Source organism: Psittacula echo (assembly GCF_963264785.1).
Source record: "Psittacula echo genome assembly, chromosome: 6".
NCBI lineage: Eukaryota > Metazoa > Chordata > Aves > Psittaciformes > Psittacidae > Psittacula > Psittacula echo.
In genome coordinates, this window is record NC_137743.1 from 29,403,679 (window position 1) to 29,420,182 (window position 16,504).

Consider the following 16,504-nt stretch of genomic DNA (forward strand, 5'->3'; position numbering starts at 1 on the left):
CTCTGAGACCGTTTCGGTGGCATGTGTCACCAGATATGCTGCTAGCCTGCTCTTGAGAAGGTGGAGTACAAGCCTAGGCATGTGGATGGGTATTCTTGGCATGTGTTAGTATATACTCTGGTCTGTACTTTCAAACACTGTTTTCCCCAGTTGTATGGTGGAAGTAGGAACTGGTAAGTTGGGGTATCAGTTATCAGGAAGTTACATACCCATGTATTACTTGGTGCTGCAACTGGAGATTTGTGTTTATTGGCATTAAAGCAGATGAGAATATGAGCAGAAAAGCAAAGGGACTAAATGGATAGGGTTTGCATGACAGCATGGATTTGAGATTGGATGTCTCATCATTTCCATTCATTTTGCTTCAAAAGATTTTTTTTCCCATGTTTCTTACAGTCTATAGTGGCCTTTCTGAAGGATCCAGAAGGTGCTCCACTGTGGGAGGAAGATCCCGAAGCCAAAGATATTGTACATGTTGACAGTGAAAAGGTACATTAGCTGAATAGATGTTCTATGTGTGTTATAAATATATGGGATAAAGGAAATGTGTTTTTTTACATTAACTCTTAATGAAGCACCATTATTTCCTTTCTTTGGAAGAGAAATTTAAAGCACCCAAACTATTTTAAGTGACTTTATTAACTCTGTGGACTGCTATAACTGTTAAGTAACCTGCTTCCTGCATTCCTCTCCCCTACATTTGGTCGTGATACTAGTCTGCCAGCTGCATGGCAAGTATCAAAGCATTGTGTATGGTGTGGCAGAAGAGACCTGTTTGTCTCAGGCAAGTGTAGTAGCTTCCAAGATGCAGTCACTGCAGGATACAAGTAGGAAGTAAAATGCTGCTCTTACAACTGCAGGTTGCTATTAAACCTTAGGTTCCCTTATGTGCCTGAGGCTGTCTCAGGAAGTCTGGAGCAGGGTCCAGGAGCAGGATCCAGATCTTGAGAGATTTAACCTTGTACAGTAACTGTCCTTTTGGTGTCAAGTGGGAAAGCAGCAAATATGATGAAACTACCTTAAAAAGCTAGTGTCACCACAGAGCTACCCATTATATTCTCTCTAATATAATCAGCTTGGTCTTTTGTATTAGTTTTCTAGTCTATAGATTTTTAAAGCTTTAATTGATTGGACTCTAACTGGTATTTTGTAAAGGGCTTTTCAATCTTCTTGCTTTCATTTTTAATATTAGAAACAGTTATTTTGACATTCAGTTTTTGTAGGAAGATTAATTTTTAATGTTCACCCTCTGTACTCTATTATAAGCCTTCCAAGGGTTGCAATCAATTTGAAAATTTCATCTGGTTTCTCTATCATGCTGCTACTGAAAAGTCTTTTCTTATGGTTTCTCATAGCTTCGACAAGGATTCATAGTGTGAAAACTGAATTTGTTTTGCTTATTATTGAGTCTGACTTTTTGAATTAGAGTATAGCTTTTTGGATGCGTCAGGGAGGAAAAAGTTTCCAGTCAGTTTCTGCAGCGAGACTAAACCAAGCCATGCAACTTCCACATCTCAGCAGTGAAGATACTGGTCTAGGATATTTAGCAGATACTCAAGTCTGTAATAACTTTTCACAGAATGATTGAGGTTGGAAGGGACCGCTGGAGGTCATCTAGTCCAACCTCCTGCTCAAGTAGGGTCACCTAGAACACATTACTCAGACTTGCGTCTAGATGGCTCCTGAATATCTCCAGAACAGGAGAATCCACAAACTCCCTGAGCAATGTATTCCAATACTCAGTCACCCTCACAGTAAAGAAGTTCTTCCTCAGGTTCTGGTGGAACTTCCTGTGCTTTAGTTTATGCCCATTGCCTCTCATCCTATCACCTGGCACCACCGAGAAGAGCCTGTCCCCATCCGCTTGACACCTACCCTTCAGATACTTGCATACATTGATAATATCCCTCCGAGCCTTCTCTAGTTCTTAAAGTTGTAACACAAAGTGTGCTTGGGTACAGGTCTGGTTTTATTTTCTTTGGTTCATTCACTAGGAGTTGAGGAGGCTTCTGAAGAAGGAAGACAAACCCCTTCTAATGATGTTCTATGCCCCATGTAAGTAAACCCAGCATGTCCTGTCATCTCTCCCTTTTCCACTGTGATGTCCAATTCTGACTAGAAGTGTCACCTGTGCTTCACTAGCACCATCTTGTCCGTATCATTCAACTTATTGTGGTGTTCCGCCTGTTTGTCCTCAGTTTTCCCCTAGTTGTCCATTGCTTGTATCCTAGTCTTGCCTCTTTCTCTTGTGATCATAGAATCATAGAATATCATGACTCTTGCTCCTTGTTCTTTTAAGCAGCTGCTTTCTCTCATTTCATCCAGAGGGACCTCGACACGCTTGTGAGGTGGGCAGATGCCAACCTTATGAAGTTTAACCATGCCAAGTGCAAAGTCCTACACACAGCTACAGGTTGGGCAGAGAAGAGATTCAGAGCAGCCCTGCAGAGAAGGACTTGGGGGTATTGGTTGATGAGAAAATGAACATGAGCCAGCTTCAGTGTGCACTCGCAGCCCAGAAAGCCGACAGTATCCTGGGCTGCATCAAGAGGAGTGTGACCAGCAGGTCGAAGGAGGTGATCCTGCCCCTCTACTCTGCTCTCGTGAGACCTCACTTGGAGTATTGTGTGCAGTTCTGGTGTCCTCAACATCAAGAGGACATGGAACTGTTGGAACAAGTCCAGAGGAAGGCCACGAGGATGATCAGGGGACTGGAGCACCTCCCATATGAAGATAGGCTGAGAAAGGGGGGCTATAGGGATGCTGGGGATGGACTCTTCATCAGGGACTGTAGTGATAGGACAAGGGGTAACCGGTTCAAACGTAAACAGGGGAAGTTTAGATTGGATATAAGGAGGAAGTTCTTTACTGTAAGGGTGGTGAGGCACTGGAATGGGTTGCCCAGGGAGGTTGTGCGTGCTCCATCCCTGGCAGTGTTCAAGGCCAGGTTGGACAGAGCCTTGGGTGACATGGTTTAGTGTGAGGTGTCCCTGCCCATGGCAGGGGGGTTGGAACTGGATGATCTTAAGGTCCTTCCCAACCCTAACTGTTCTATGATTCTGTGATTTCTTTACCCTTTGTCCTTCGTAGATTTTTGTTGTATAAGACAGAAACACTGTATGCTGAATGCGTAAGTGTTCATACGTCTGTCTGCGAGTGCCTAGCCCTCTGGCCTGTATGAAGTCGTAAGTGCAAATGGGTATTGCACACAATTTTTACTTTTGCAGTTTGGGCCATAGCATAAGACCAGCTGTCTCCACACAAGCAGAATATCTTTGGAGGAGATCATGGAGTTGAAAAACCCAGCCTTTCCGGACTGCTATCAGAGCAAACAGTGCAGTGGTCAGAAGCAGGAGTATCTTTCCTGTTCCATCCAGGAGGCACCCTGTGTGTTCCTACCCACACTGGCAGGAGTGTGAATGCAAGTGAGATTTTGGTCTGTGGGGGCAGAGGAAGGAAAGAGAAGAGCACATTGAAGTCATTGCATTTCTTTTGTGACTTTGGCCTTTTATTGCTGCTATCTTGTCATTGCATTGGTTGCTTGTTTCTTAATTTTGCAGATTTACAACTGCTTTTTTGTGTTTCCTGGTGACTGTTACATGAAAGACTTGTGAGGTGGGCTGATGCCAACCTGATGAAGTTTAACCATGCCAAGTGCAAGGTCCTACACCTGGGTCGGAGCAATCCCTGGCACAGCTACAGGTTGGGCAGAGAAGAAATTCAGAGCAGCCCTGCAGAGAAGGACTTGGGGGTGTTGGTCGATGAGAAAATGAACATGAGCCAGCTACAGTGTGAGCTCGCAGCCCAGAAAGCCAACTGTATCCTGGGCTGCATCAAAAGGAGCGTGACCAGCAGGTCGAAGGAGGTGATCCTGCCCCTCTACTCTGCTCTCGTGAGACCTCACTTGGAGTTTTGTGGGCAGTTCTGGTGTCCTCAACATAAAAAGGACACGGAACTGTTGGAACAAGTCCAGAGGAGGGCCATGAGGATGATCAGGGGACTGGAGCACCTCCCGTATGAAGACAGGCTGAGAAAGCTGGGGCTGTTCAGCCTGGAGAAGAGAAGGCTGCGTGGAGACCTCATAGCAGCCTTCCAGTATCTGAAGGGGGCCTCCAAGGGTGCTGGGGATGGACTCTTCATTAGGGACTGTAGTGATAGGACAAGGGGTAACGGGTTAAAACTTAAACAGGGGAAGTTTAGATTGGACATACAGAAGAAATTCTTTACTGTAAGGGTGGTGAGGCACTGGAATGGGTTGCCCAGGGAGGTTGTGAATGCTCCATCCCTGGCGGTGTTCAAGGCCAGGTTGGATGAGGCCTTGGGTGACATGGTTTAGTGTGAGGTGTCCCTGCCCATGGCAGGGGGGTTGGAACTAGATGATCTTAAGGTCCTTTCCAACCCTAACTATTCTATGATTCTGTGATTCTATGATTCAGCTTTTCAAAATGAGATAGTGTTGCACTGAAGTTGTTGCTCAGATGGAAAGCAGGGGACCCATGAGAGAGGAATGAATGTGTGACCTAATCTAGAAAAGCCTCCTAGCACTTGGTATGCCCTGCTATGGAAATTGATGTTAGACACCACTAGCAATTTACTGTCTGATTCTCTTTAAAAAAATGTCCCATCGCAGCATTTTCTGGTGTTTCTCAGAGTATTTTCTCTCATAATTACTGCCTGAAACACCATTCTGTCTTTTTAGTCTCATCTCAGTACTGCCAAGATGCCAGAATTGCCCAAGACTTAGTTTGATGCATCACTTAGAGAATTTTTTTTCCTTTAGTTAAATTAGTTGCAGGTCTGTGGCCTCAGACTCTGCAGCAGGATGGTCCTGTGTGACTGGGCCTGGCTCGTGGTCATTCGCAGTCACTGCTTCTGCCTTAGCATCAGTGGGAGATGGTACACCTGCTCTGCCTTTAAATCAGCCAGGGACAGTTCAGCTGCAGAGTGCTTTTACCATTTACCTGTATCACGAATAATGGTTTTCTGCAACTGAGTCTCTTCCTGAAATGTGCCTTATCTAACTCTTTACTTTCTTTGAACTGATCCCGCCCAGAAACCCTCTTCCTTCCTGTTTCACTTCTTTTGTAGTGGCAAAACACCTGATAGTTCTCGATGCTGTAATACTTCTGCTGTTTTCTAAACTGCTGTGAAGGAAGCCTGCTTGTAAGTGGTTTTTTTCCCCTCCCTTCTGATTTTGCAGTTCATAACTCCCTCATCTTTTATTTAACACACAAGACCTTTTGACTTGGTTTTTGTCCGGTTTTTCTTTTCTTATCTAACAAGATAGAAACGAAATGCAGAATGCATCCAGCATTAAAGTACTGGCTTTGGGCAGCTGTTACTGGTTGCATACAGGTGTTCCCTTTCATAAGTGACAGCAGCAAATCAAGGCTGGTCACTAAAGGAAATTTTGCTTTTCTTGTAAGTGGTGACTCAGGGAGGTCTTTGGCACAAGAGGACATCAGAGACTTTGGGAAGCTATGGGGAAGATGGCTGCATTATTTCTCTGCTTTGTTGGAAGCAGGGATTTTAGATTCATTGTGGCAGATTCATAGGAAATGGGCTCTCTCATTATGTGCCAGTGCAGAGGGAGATGAAAGCGACTGCAGACTTAAATGTAGTTTCTTTAATATTTCAGGTATGCTTGGTCTGGGTAAAATGACTCAGAGCAAAGGCATTCTTTCCTTAGAAGATATTACCTGCCATTTGGAGACCATTCACTGTACTTTTGGACCTATATTTTAAAGCCAGACAGCACTAAATACGAAAAATTACATATACTTATAGGCACTCAAGATTTATTTGTAGTTAACTCTGTCAGAGAAGACTCCTGCAGGAGACAGTCTGGATGTGGCAACAAAAAGGAGCTGTTTAGAACATCATTGAAAACAGGGCTTTAAAAATGGAGGTGTTAAGTAGCAGACAGACTATAACATGTGTTTAATTGTGTTTCCCCCCCACCCCCCCACCCCAGAGACAAAATACAAGAAGACAGAGGAAAATCAGTTTTTTGAGGTTACCCTTTTATGCCTGTATAGGGATATATGTGGCTTTACAGCATCTTGAACAATATAACAGAAATATGTGGGCAGGAGAGGTGGTACTGAAGTGGGTTTGGGAGCAGCGAGTTTGAGGCAGCAGCACAGCTTGGAACAGAAGAACAGTAGAAGTGATGGCTGGGTGGAAGAGGCTAGTATGTGTCTGTACTCCACAAGAGAGTCCTGGAAGCAGTGGGAGATTGAAGAGGGGAAGAAAGGGAAATCAGTAGCTGGAAGAGTTTGAGGCCTGAGGCTTCTGAAAAGGAGTGAGCTTCCAGAAGATGCTGTTAACCCGTATCTTTTGATGTCTGTCCAGTGGTTTGGATGAGGCTGCAAGACCTCTGTGGGCCTCAAGTGGGTGATCGTGCCCACCAAGAAGTTGTTGTTTTGATCAGCACTAATTTAAAAACCTCACTGGCAATTTGAGCAGAGAGATCAAAGGTGGAAAGACCACAGAAACAAGAGCTCTCTTTTGTCTGATTAAAGGACGTTCTTCCCAGGCATGCTGATGCGATCCTAAACCAGTGGCTGCAAAATCTGTTCCTCCTTTCTGGAAGATATTTGCAAAACTCCTGTCTCTTCACCAGAATGAAAATGTTGACAATTGTCCTAAGGTGAACCCGAGAATTGCCACAATAAGCATCTGGAGTGCTTGGCCACAGCTTCCTTTCTTTCATGCTGCCTACATTCCTGCCCCTTCCCATGTGCATGTACGTATTTATTTGGTGTGAAACCTGCAGCTTACAAGATGATTTAATGCTAATCTGCTTAGCACTCCAGAGCATCATCAAACAGCTCTTAGCACGCTCCAACTGTTCATTGGTGGTCTTCCTCACTTGCTGTTTGTCTTTTCCTCAGTGCATTATTGTTTATTACAAGAATTGTTGCTTCTCCTGAGTTATGTCTTCTCAATTAATAGAGTAGTGTTTAACTTCTGATGTCTGTACAATGTGTTTAGGAAGTGCTTGTGAAATTGATTTCAAAGACTTGTTAAGATGGGATGAATTGAAGTAGTTCTCCCCATCCATTGAAGACCGGAAATGCACAAAGCTTTTTGTTTGAGTTCACAAGCATGACATCTTCCGTTGACTTTTGATATATAAGTTTTGTAGAGTCTGAGGAATACAGGATGGTCTTACTCTTTCCAAAACTGGGATAAGAAATTAGTCTGAAAATGAATAGCATGAAAAACATACAACGTGTAACAAGAAGTAACATCCTTAGAAACTAATAATTATTTAATGAAATAGAGAATGAATTTTTGTGGGTTTTGTTTGCTTTTTTTAATATAAAATGTGTTATTTCATCTGCTCTGGAACATAGATCCTGTAGAACAGGCTGAATTGTTGGCATATTACTTACACAGTTTCTTTTTTTATCAGGGTGTGGTGTTTGTAAGAGAATGATGCCATCTTATCAGCAGGCAGCCACAGAACTGAAGGGTAAATATGTAAGTGAGAAGATAAGATTTACATGAAATTAAAAATAAATCCTTTCAACACTTTTTTTTTTTTTTTGGGGGGGGGGTGGGGCATATTTAAAACCATAAATATTTATCAAAGTGGGGGATTTTTAAGCATGTCAAAACAAAACCAGAAATTAACAACCCTCTCCAGATCCCTTCAGGATTCTTTCTCTTGTTTTTCATTTTTTTTAAAACTTTGGAGAATGAGGTGTTAACTCACTTGCCCTTTAATCCAGTGTAGTTCTTGCCATGAAAAAATAGGCTCTGACATTTTATGTAGGTGTGTGTTTAGCTACTGGTTTGTGAGTTTGTAGTCCTTTTGAGCTCATTTTGGTAAAGACAAAGAAATGTTTGATCAGCTTTTTGGCCTGATGTTTTACTGCTGGGTTAGGGATGGATACCCTTACAGTAATAATTAATCCACTTTTCTTAGTGGAGAATCACAGTGTCACCGGAGGGGACTTTCCCTATATAAGTTACTGATAGTCCTCCTAGCCACTAAGCATAAGCATTAATAAAATCTTACAGTTTTACTTTAGCTCCGTCGACAAAGTTAACATTCATACTGGATTGAAATGAAAGTAAGTTTTGACTATAATAAAATCCATCAACAGCAGTCACAGTAATTTAGTTACCTGTTTGTACTAAGAAGACTTACTGATCTCCCTAAGCAAGTAAAAGGCATTTCTATAGTCAAGGTTTTATAATGTGCTTAATGTATATTTTACATGATACCAATAAGACATGAGTGACATAGCATTGTTGTTTCGTGGCTTTAGCTGGGTTTGGTCTGATCCTACCTGTTGGATCATTCACTGTCCAGTTTACAGGTTTCCTTGGGAGAGGTGACATGTGATGAGGAAAAGATGAAGCACATTGCTAGGGCAGCTCTGGCCATTGCTGCTTATAAACAGTGTTGTCAGACTGCTTCACGTTCTCCCAACTAGTTTTTTTTCAGAAGCATTTCCTGCAAGTCTTTGTTTGCTTAGGGCTGAAATGAGTGGGAGTTGTTCAGATTTATTTAGGACACGGTACAACCCTTGACGATATTTTCAAGAATGTGTTTGTCTAGCTAGGCAGCACTCATGCCATCTCCCCTCGGTGGAGCATGCAGTGCAGTCGTGGGGAAAGCACTCTTGTCTTGGACAGCGGGTACCTTGTGAGGCGTGGGGTGGCTGGGAATTTGGAATTTAAAGAGTTGCCTAAAGAGGTAGTGCCAGAGAGAAGGCGTGCTGCAGAGCGCTGTGTTCTGCAGTTATCTCTTCCTTGCCCATATGCAGTTTGTTTTATTAAATTCAAACCTCAGAATTTAAGCTCCAGATCTATTCTAGTTTGATTATTTCCTTCCTCACTTGGAAATGGTTTCTGTAGATCCAGACTAATCCTTCACAGCTGAGTGATAGGGCTGTGGCACCGCTCTGAGAGTAGCAGTGCCTGTGCTTGGTGGAGCTCAGGTCAGGGGTGCTTTTTGCGCAGAAGTGTTCTTAGTGTGGAATCGGTTCAGAGGAGAGTCCAGTTATGCCACTGCCACCCGTGTCTTTCACAAAAATCAGTCTTATTGTCTAAATCTGACCTAATTAGCTTCCTGAGTGTGACGTGTACACAGTTTGCCATTTCTGAAGCTAACTGTACTGTACCTATGATAAATTAGAGCGATGTTGACCTCTAGATCAGACTTTGCTGGAAAGTTTATGGTTGGTTTGGATGGGCTGAAGGTTTGACCTTTTAATCTGACCTGTCATTAGCTGTCAGGATGTGCCAAGCTCAAAACTATTATTGCTATTATATATCAGAAAAATGAAGTATGGTATTGCCTGTTTAATAGGTCATAAAAATGAAAATGTGAACGGTACCTGTTGCTGGTTGCTGCGTTCTCTTGGGACTAGTTGTTTCTTGTCCCAGTACTGTTACTGAGAGGAAGGCAGGGGGACATTTTCAGTGTTACATTCAGTTTAGATCTTGCAGTTCCATTACACCCAGCGCAGAAGGAAAAAAGGGGCTCCAAAACAGAAGAAGGTGCTTTGTTTTATCCTTGACACAAGAAATTCCTGTGGTTTGTGGGTAGGGTGGGCACTGACAAGTGACTATCAGTGATGCACCGTGACCCCAGTACAGGGAGAAAATGGTGGTCAGCAAAGCACTTCAGCATCTTTGGACTTTGGACTTTGAAGCCCGTGGACTTCATGGGTATGCCTGAATGCTTTACTCAGTAAAGACTGGCTTGAGCACATGCTTAAGTGCTTTCCTCCTTTGGTGCTTATCTTTTTTCTGGTAAAAACATGAGACTTCAGAAGCATAAAATTCCTACACTTAACTTCAGATGTCAAATAAAGGAAGACTTTGTTTAATCTGTGCATTAAGTTTGGCTCTAGGAAGGCTTCAAGTGGTTGTGTGAGGTACCAATTTTGGAGCAATCCTGTCATGAAGACTCAGGAGGGAGTAGTCATAGTAGAACAGAGATGGTCAGAAGCCCAGAAACATGGCCAGCTAGGAGAGGTTCAGAGCTGATTCAGGTTATAGGTAGCTTGGGAGAGAGCAGATAAGTGTTGAAATATGTCAAATGTCCCTATGGAAGTGAAAGAAATAAACTGGTCTTCGTGTCTGCTGTGGATATTACAAGAGGTAGTGGACTTAAATTGAAGCCAGAGTCATTCATTCATTTGCTAAAAACACATTAGCTAAACATCTAGCAGGAGCAGCTTAGGTATAGAGCAAGGATCCTGGCTTTGGGTAGTGGGTGTATTTTGATGGTCCCAGACAGCCTGATAGTAGGTAATTTTATGATTATAGGCCAGCTAAAGCTGTTAGTTTTGTCATTAAAAACAAATCCCAATGTAATAGGCTTTTTGCTAATTATGCTTCATATGGTGTATGAACACCATTATGAATCCAAGCCACTGACTTTTATCAATCATCACAAGCTGGGTGGACACAGTGAAATTGTAACAGAGTATCTGAAATGCCTGGGAATGCCCATTTAGGGTCTAGGAAATCCTCTGAGAGATCATGGCAAATGTGAAATCTGGGAGACTGGTGTTTATGAGGGAATTAATTAACAAACCTGGTTCATTCCTTATAAAGCAGCCACTGTGTCTTGATCCTGTTGAATTTACCTACCTGTAAGTGGTGACATAGAGGATAAGGGAAGGGGAGAATTGGGTCTAGATAATCTCTTTATATGAATTAAGTCAATCTGGTTGTTGGAACTACAAGGAAAACTCAGAGATTTGGCCAGCCAGTGTAAACCTTATTTCTGTAATTTTCTCAATTACCTTTCTTTTATCCTTTTTAGGATAGGGGATAGAAAACAAAGTACCTTTTTGTGACTTTGCAGTACATTCTTAGAAAAGGTTGACCTTCAAACGAGGATTTTCTGCTTTAAGATTTATTTCATGCTGTCTCTGAGCACATTTGGTTGGTCTGTGCAGTTTGCTGCAGTCAGGAACGTGGTATTAAATTCTGATGTAGTATTTCAGCTGGAAGGAGAAAATCCTGATTTTTGAGGGGGAAGGAGGAGGGGTTTGGATTAAGACCCTGCTGCTGAAATGATTTAAGCTGTCAATGCCATTAAATTTAAGTTAATCATGAAGTGGTATCTCAGCAGCTCACTGGTTGCAGATTTGACAGCAGAGTGACCTCTGAGTGAATCCCACACCCCCAAAAATTCAGAATCAGTCCCATGTTCAACTTTTTGGTCAGAATTTTTTGGAAGACGATTAGACAAGGCACAGGATAAGTCGCAGGAGCCCTAGGCCTCAAGCTCAGGGTCATGGGCTCTTGAGGTGGAGGATGAGCTGGGATAGAGGCAAGAAAAGGGAAAGAGAGGCTTTTTGTTTTGCTTGCTTGTTTGAAAAGCTACTATGCTTCTGTGCTCCTCTTTTGATATCTGTAGGATAATTCTTAACTCTCATTATGTCATACCAGTCAGGTAAGTTAACATATTTAAAGCATATAAATGCCTTATTTCCTGGGCTTATGGAAATAGGTCATGTTTTACTTTCACATCAAAGTAATGCTGATTTCCCCTTCCCATTCAGTAAGTGCATTTTTGAATTGGAGCAACACCAGTGCTTGGTTGGCTAGAGCTTCTGGACATTAGCTAGTATTGCAAATTCATTGCTGGAGTAGAAACCAGAGAGATGAGGGTGGAACTTCTAGCATCCTAGCTAATGTTTGGCTACAAACTAAGCCACGTACTTGCAGAAGCAGAAAAAAAAAATCTAGTTAGGCTTGTAGCTTAACATCCAAGAGCAGAAATAGAAGGATTAAGAGAATTCTCTTAAGGTATTTCTGTTAGTGAGTGAATTAAAAGAAACAGCGACACTTCCAGAGCAAGGAGGAGATCACGATCTGATTGTTGTGTACTTTCTGTGGACTAGACTCAAATACTGTTCTGTTCCCCTTTGAACAAAATCAGAAAAACTTCACTGCCTTTTACAGAGATCCCTTTGCTTTACTGCTGTATGATTGAAATCAGAATCTACCCAGAACTTAGTTGTTTTTACTTAACTCTTTCAGAAGGTGGTTGTCTTCTTGTTGTATTGTAAGACTCAATGTGATTGTGCTGTTTTTTCAGGTTCTTGCGGGGATGAATGTTTACTCTGCAGAATTTGAAAGGATAAAGGAAGAATACAATGTCCGGGGATATCCTACAATCTGCTATTTTGAGTCAGTTATGGTTTGCTACTACTTTAGAGATCATACGCTCAACTATAATTACACATTCTTATCTTCCAGGGCAAGGACTAAACCTTATTTTGTTGTTTTAACAGGAAAGGAAAGTTCCTGTTCCACTTCGAGAACTATGGTGCTACTGCAGCAGATATAGCAGAGTGGCTGAAAAAGTAAGGCATTGAACTTCACGCACTCCACCTTTTATGTACTCTTCATTATTTACAGAATGTAATGATTTAGGAGCCCATCTCTCCCTTGTTACCCCTGCTCAGAAGAGCAAACAAAACTGCGCCACTGAGATTAGCTAAACTGGTACAGAGAGGTTGCCTAATGTTTGGTTTTTAGCACGCATGCCTTGCATTTCACAGTTGCATTTTGTCTGTAATAGGGGACTCTGGATCAAAATAAATGCAGATACACAGATCTCAGCTTCATCTAAAATGCCAACTTAAATTTCCAGTGATCTTGATTGTCTGAACTTGATAACCTGCAAAAGATCTGACTCTTGTTTTATTAAAAATGTGTATACTAAATAATGCAGTTCTCATTGCTTCTTAGCTGGAGCCTTTAATGTGTCTTGCAGAGACAAACCATAGATCAAGGCACCACGAATTGCTAGTCATTTTTACCATGTCTGTGTTTCCTGTCATGACATGAAGTGGTGTTGAAAGCATCTTGTTCCACCTAAAGAATTTGCAGTCATAAATATTTTGGGGGCTGAATGATCTAATGGGACTGGCAGTTCAGAGAGAAACAGTGTGTGTATAGCTGCTCTTCAGCTGGTGCAAATCAGCATAATGCCAATGAAGCTGACAGAGCACCTGGAGGGAGCTAAGATAGTCTGGTGATGGAGAAGTACTGTTAGCAGTTAGCCTTGGCTCTTGGGCATTGTCATCTTTGTAACCCTCCTTTGTTTGCCACAGCCACAGAAGTAATCTTGAAATTAAACTAATAAAAGGAAACAAATGCATGGGAAGGAACAGATAGTTACAAACTGTTGTCATAATGTGGCTCAGCAAAATTGGTTCAGAATAAATGTGTTTTACTCTACCGGTGGGGCTACGCTGTGGTCACGCGTATGATTGCCACTCGTGCAAGGTCTTCAGCAGTGGTAGGCTAGGTCCTTCAGGACTGGGAAACTGTGAGTGAAGCTACATCAGTGTTCCTGTTAGCATCAGGAGGTACAAGCACTGCAGGCAAGTACTGCCCAGTGGATCAAAGAGGAGGAATTTAACTGTAGTATTTAAGGCTCATTTAGTCCATTAAGCCTTTAGATATGGATTAATCAAGATGGTAAGTTGAGCAATGCTGAGATGATGATCAGCCCTTGCAGCAAGGATATGACTTCATCACCTGAACTTTATTATGCTTTTCAGTTTTGCAAGGTTGTGGTTATCTCTTGGCTACCATATGTGAAACATAGATGTTTGGGGTGGGTTTTTTCCCTGTCTGCCCACATAATATCCTGATAATCCCTGTAACATGCAGTGCCTTTGTATCAGTGCTGTGACAGCAAGTGAGCACAGCTACCGGAGGCAAAGCAGAACAGCTGCAAGCTCTTTCAGATAATCTCTGCTAATAAGCCACTGTGGGCTTTGGTTGATATTTAAGTAGTCCTGAGCTAAAGACAGCTCTTTGTCCTCACTTAGTGTATGTGCGTGGTTATTAGTTTCCCAAAAGATGATCTGAGCAGTAGCCTTCTTGCCCTTGTTTTGTATAATAAATAGAACCTTTAAGAAAACCATGTTGAGAAATAATGCATACTTGAATTTTGCCAGTAATTTATGTTGCAATTAAAACCATATATGGGGTAAATGTGCTACATGCATAATACTATATTACTGTGAAGAATCTACAGTACAAGTAGTCAAATGGTGTGGCAAGGGCTTTAGGGAAGTCAGAGTGTAATTAGATAGCTGTATTGCGGATAGGCTATATTTCAGAGCAGTATAATATTAAAATTGTTTTAGGAAGTGCCTCTGATGCAGGGCATAGCTCTGCAGAGCAGGGACACGGCAGTGCCAGAGTGTAATTGGTGAGGAAAGCCAGTGCGTTTTTGTACTGTGCGTGCATGTGCTGTCATCATAGATTATAGAAAGAGAATCCAGCAGACATTGAGCCTTACTAAATGATCTATTTTTTGTGGACATGAGATACACGCTGCAGAAATGCAATTGTTTTCTTTTCCCTCTCCCCCTTATCTGTTTTTTCTCCTCTAGATGTTACTGGTGAAGTGCTGGAAGTGGTTGGTCTACACTGTTTTTTGGGGGGAGGACATGATATATAACTTAATAAAAGTTAGAATTATTTAAATTATTGAATGGGTGTTTTTCACGATGTTCTCAGAACAAGAGCTGCTAGTGTGGAGGGCTTCAGCACCTTTTCTTTTACTACTTACTGAAGGTGCTTCTTACGCTGAAGTGTGCTAATGCATCAGCCTTACAGGTACTTAACCTCTCTTATTTTCCTAACAGGCACTGGCTACTATTTAGAATCATAGAATAGTTAGGGTTGGAAAGGACCTTAAGATCATCTAGTTCCAACCCCCCTGCCATGGGCAGGGACACCCCACACTAAACCATGTCACCCAAGGCCTCATCCAACCGGGCCTTGAACACCACCAAGGATGGAGCATTCACAACCTCCCTGGGCAACCCATTCCAGTGCCTCACCACCCTAACAGTAAAGAATTTCTTCCTTATATCCAATCTAAACCTCCTCTGTTTAAGTTTGAACCCGTTACCCCTTGTCCTGTCACTACAGTCCCTGATGAATAGTCCCTCCCCAGCATCCTTGTAGGCCCCCTTCAGATACTGGAAGGCTGCTATGAGGTCTCCATGCAGCCTTCTCTTCTCCAGGCTGAACAGCCCCAACTTTCTCAGCCTGTCTTCATATGGGAGGTGCTCCAGTCCCCTGATCACCCTCGTGGCCCTCCTCTGGACTTGTTCCAACAGTTCTGTGTCCTTTTTATGTTGAGGACACCAGAACTGCCCACAATACTCCAAGTGAGGTCTCACGAGAGCAGAGTAGAGGGGCAGGATCACCTCCTTCGACCTGCTGGTCACGCTCCTTTTGATGCAGCCCAGGATACAGTTGGCTTTCTGGGCTGCGAGTGCACACTGAAGCCGGCTCATGTTCATTTTCTCATTGACCAACACCCCCAAGTCCTTCTCCGCAGGGCTGCTCTGAATCTCTTCTCTGCCCAACCTGTAGCTGTGCCAGGGATTGCTCCGACCCAGGTGTAGGACCTTGCACTTGGCATGGTTAAACTTCATCAGGTTGGCATCAGCCCACCTCACAAGCGTGTCAAGGTCCCTCTGGATGGCATCCCTTCCCTCCAGCGTATCAACCGAACCACACAGCTTGGTGTCATCAGCAAACTTGCTGAGGGCGCGCTCAATCCCACTGTCCATGTCACCGACAAAGATGTTGAACAAGACCGTTCCCAACACCGATCCCTGAGGGACACCACTCGTTACCGGTCTCCAGCCGGACATTGAGCCATTGACCACAACTCTTTGCGTGCCAGTTCTTTATCCACTGAGTGGTCCACCTATCAAATTGATGTCTCTCCAATTTAGAGACAAGGATGTCGTGTGGGACAGTGTCGAACGCTTTGCACGAGTCCAGGTAGATGACGTCAACTGCTCTACCCCTGTCCATCAGTTCCATAGCCCCATCATAGAAGGCCACCAAATTGGTCAGGCAGGATTTCCCCTTAGTGAAGCCATGCTGGCTGTCACCAACCACCTCCTTGTTTTTCATGTGCATGTCTTCCAGGACAATCTGCTCCAAGATTTGGCCAGGCACAGAGGTGAGACTGACTGGTCTGTAATTCCCCAGGTCATCCATTTTCCCCTTCTAAAAAATGGGGCTTATATTTCCCTTTTTCCAGTCCTCGGGAACTTCACCTGACCGCCATGATTTTTCAAATTTTGATGGCCAGTGGCTTAGCAACTTCATTCGCCAGCTCCTTCAGGACCCACGGATGGATTTTGTCAGGTCCCATGGACTTGTGTATGTTCAGGTTTCTAAGATGGTCTTGAACCAGATCCTCTCCTACAGTGGGCCCAGGGTCTTCATTCTCACAGTCCCTGCGTCCGCCTTCCAAGACTTGGGTGGTGCAGTCAGAGACTTTGCCGGTAAAGACTGAGGCAAAGAAGTCATTGAGAACCTCAGCCTTCTCCAAATCCAGGGTAGCCAGTTCTCCCGATATCTTCCGAAAGGGGCCTACGTTGTCCCTAGTCTGTCTTTTACTTGCTACGTACCTACAGAATCCCTTCCTGTTATCCTTAACATCCCTAGCCAAGTTCAATTCTAACTGGGC

The 16,504-nt window shown here is 43.2% G+C and overlaps 1 protein-coding gene across 1 annotated transcript in view; it reads left to right on the top strand.

The window, feature by feature from the left end:
* Nucleotides 1–16,504, top strand: part of PDIA5 (protein disulfide isomerase family A member 5) — a 103,083-nt gene that overhangs the window by 34,317 nt on the left and 52,262 nt on the right. The window contains exons 6-10 of the mRNA XM_080621496.1: nucleotides 397–489; nucleotides 1,995–2,055; nucleotides 7,421–7,488; nucleotides 12,080–12,171; nucleotides 12,276–12,347. Of these exons, the coding sequence (XP_080477622.1) occupies nucleotides 397–489; nucleotides 1,995–2,055; nucleotides 7,421–7,488; nucleotides 12,080–12,171; nucleotides 12,276–12,347 (386 nt within the window). The remainder of the gene's footprint in view (nucleotides 1–396; nucleotides 490–1,994; nucleotides 2,056–7,420; nucleotides 7,489–12,079; nucleotides 12,172–12,275; nucleotides 12,348–16,504) is intronic.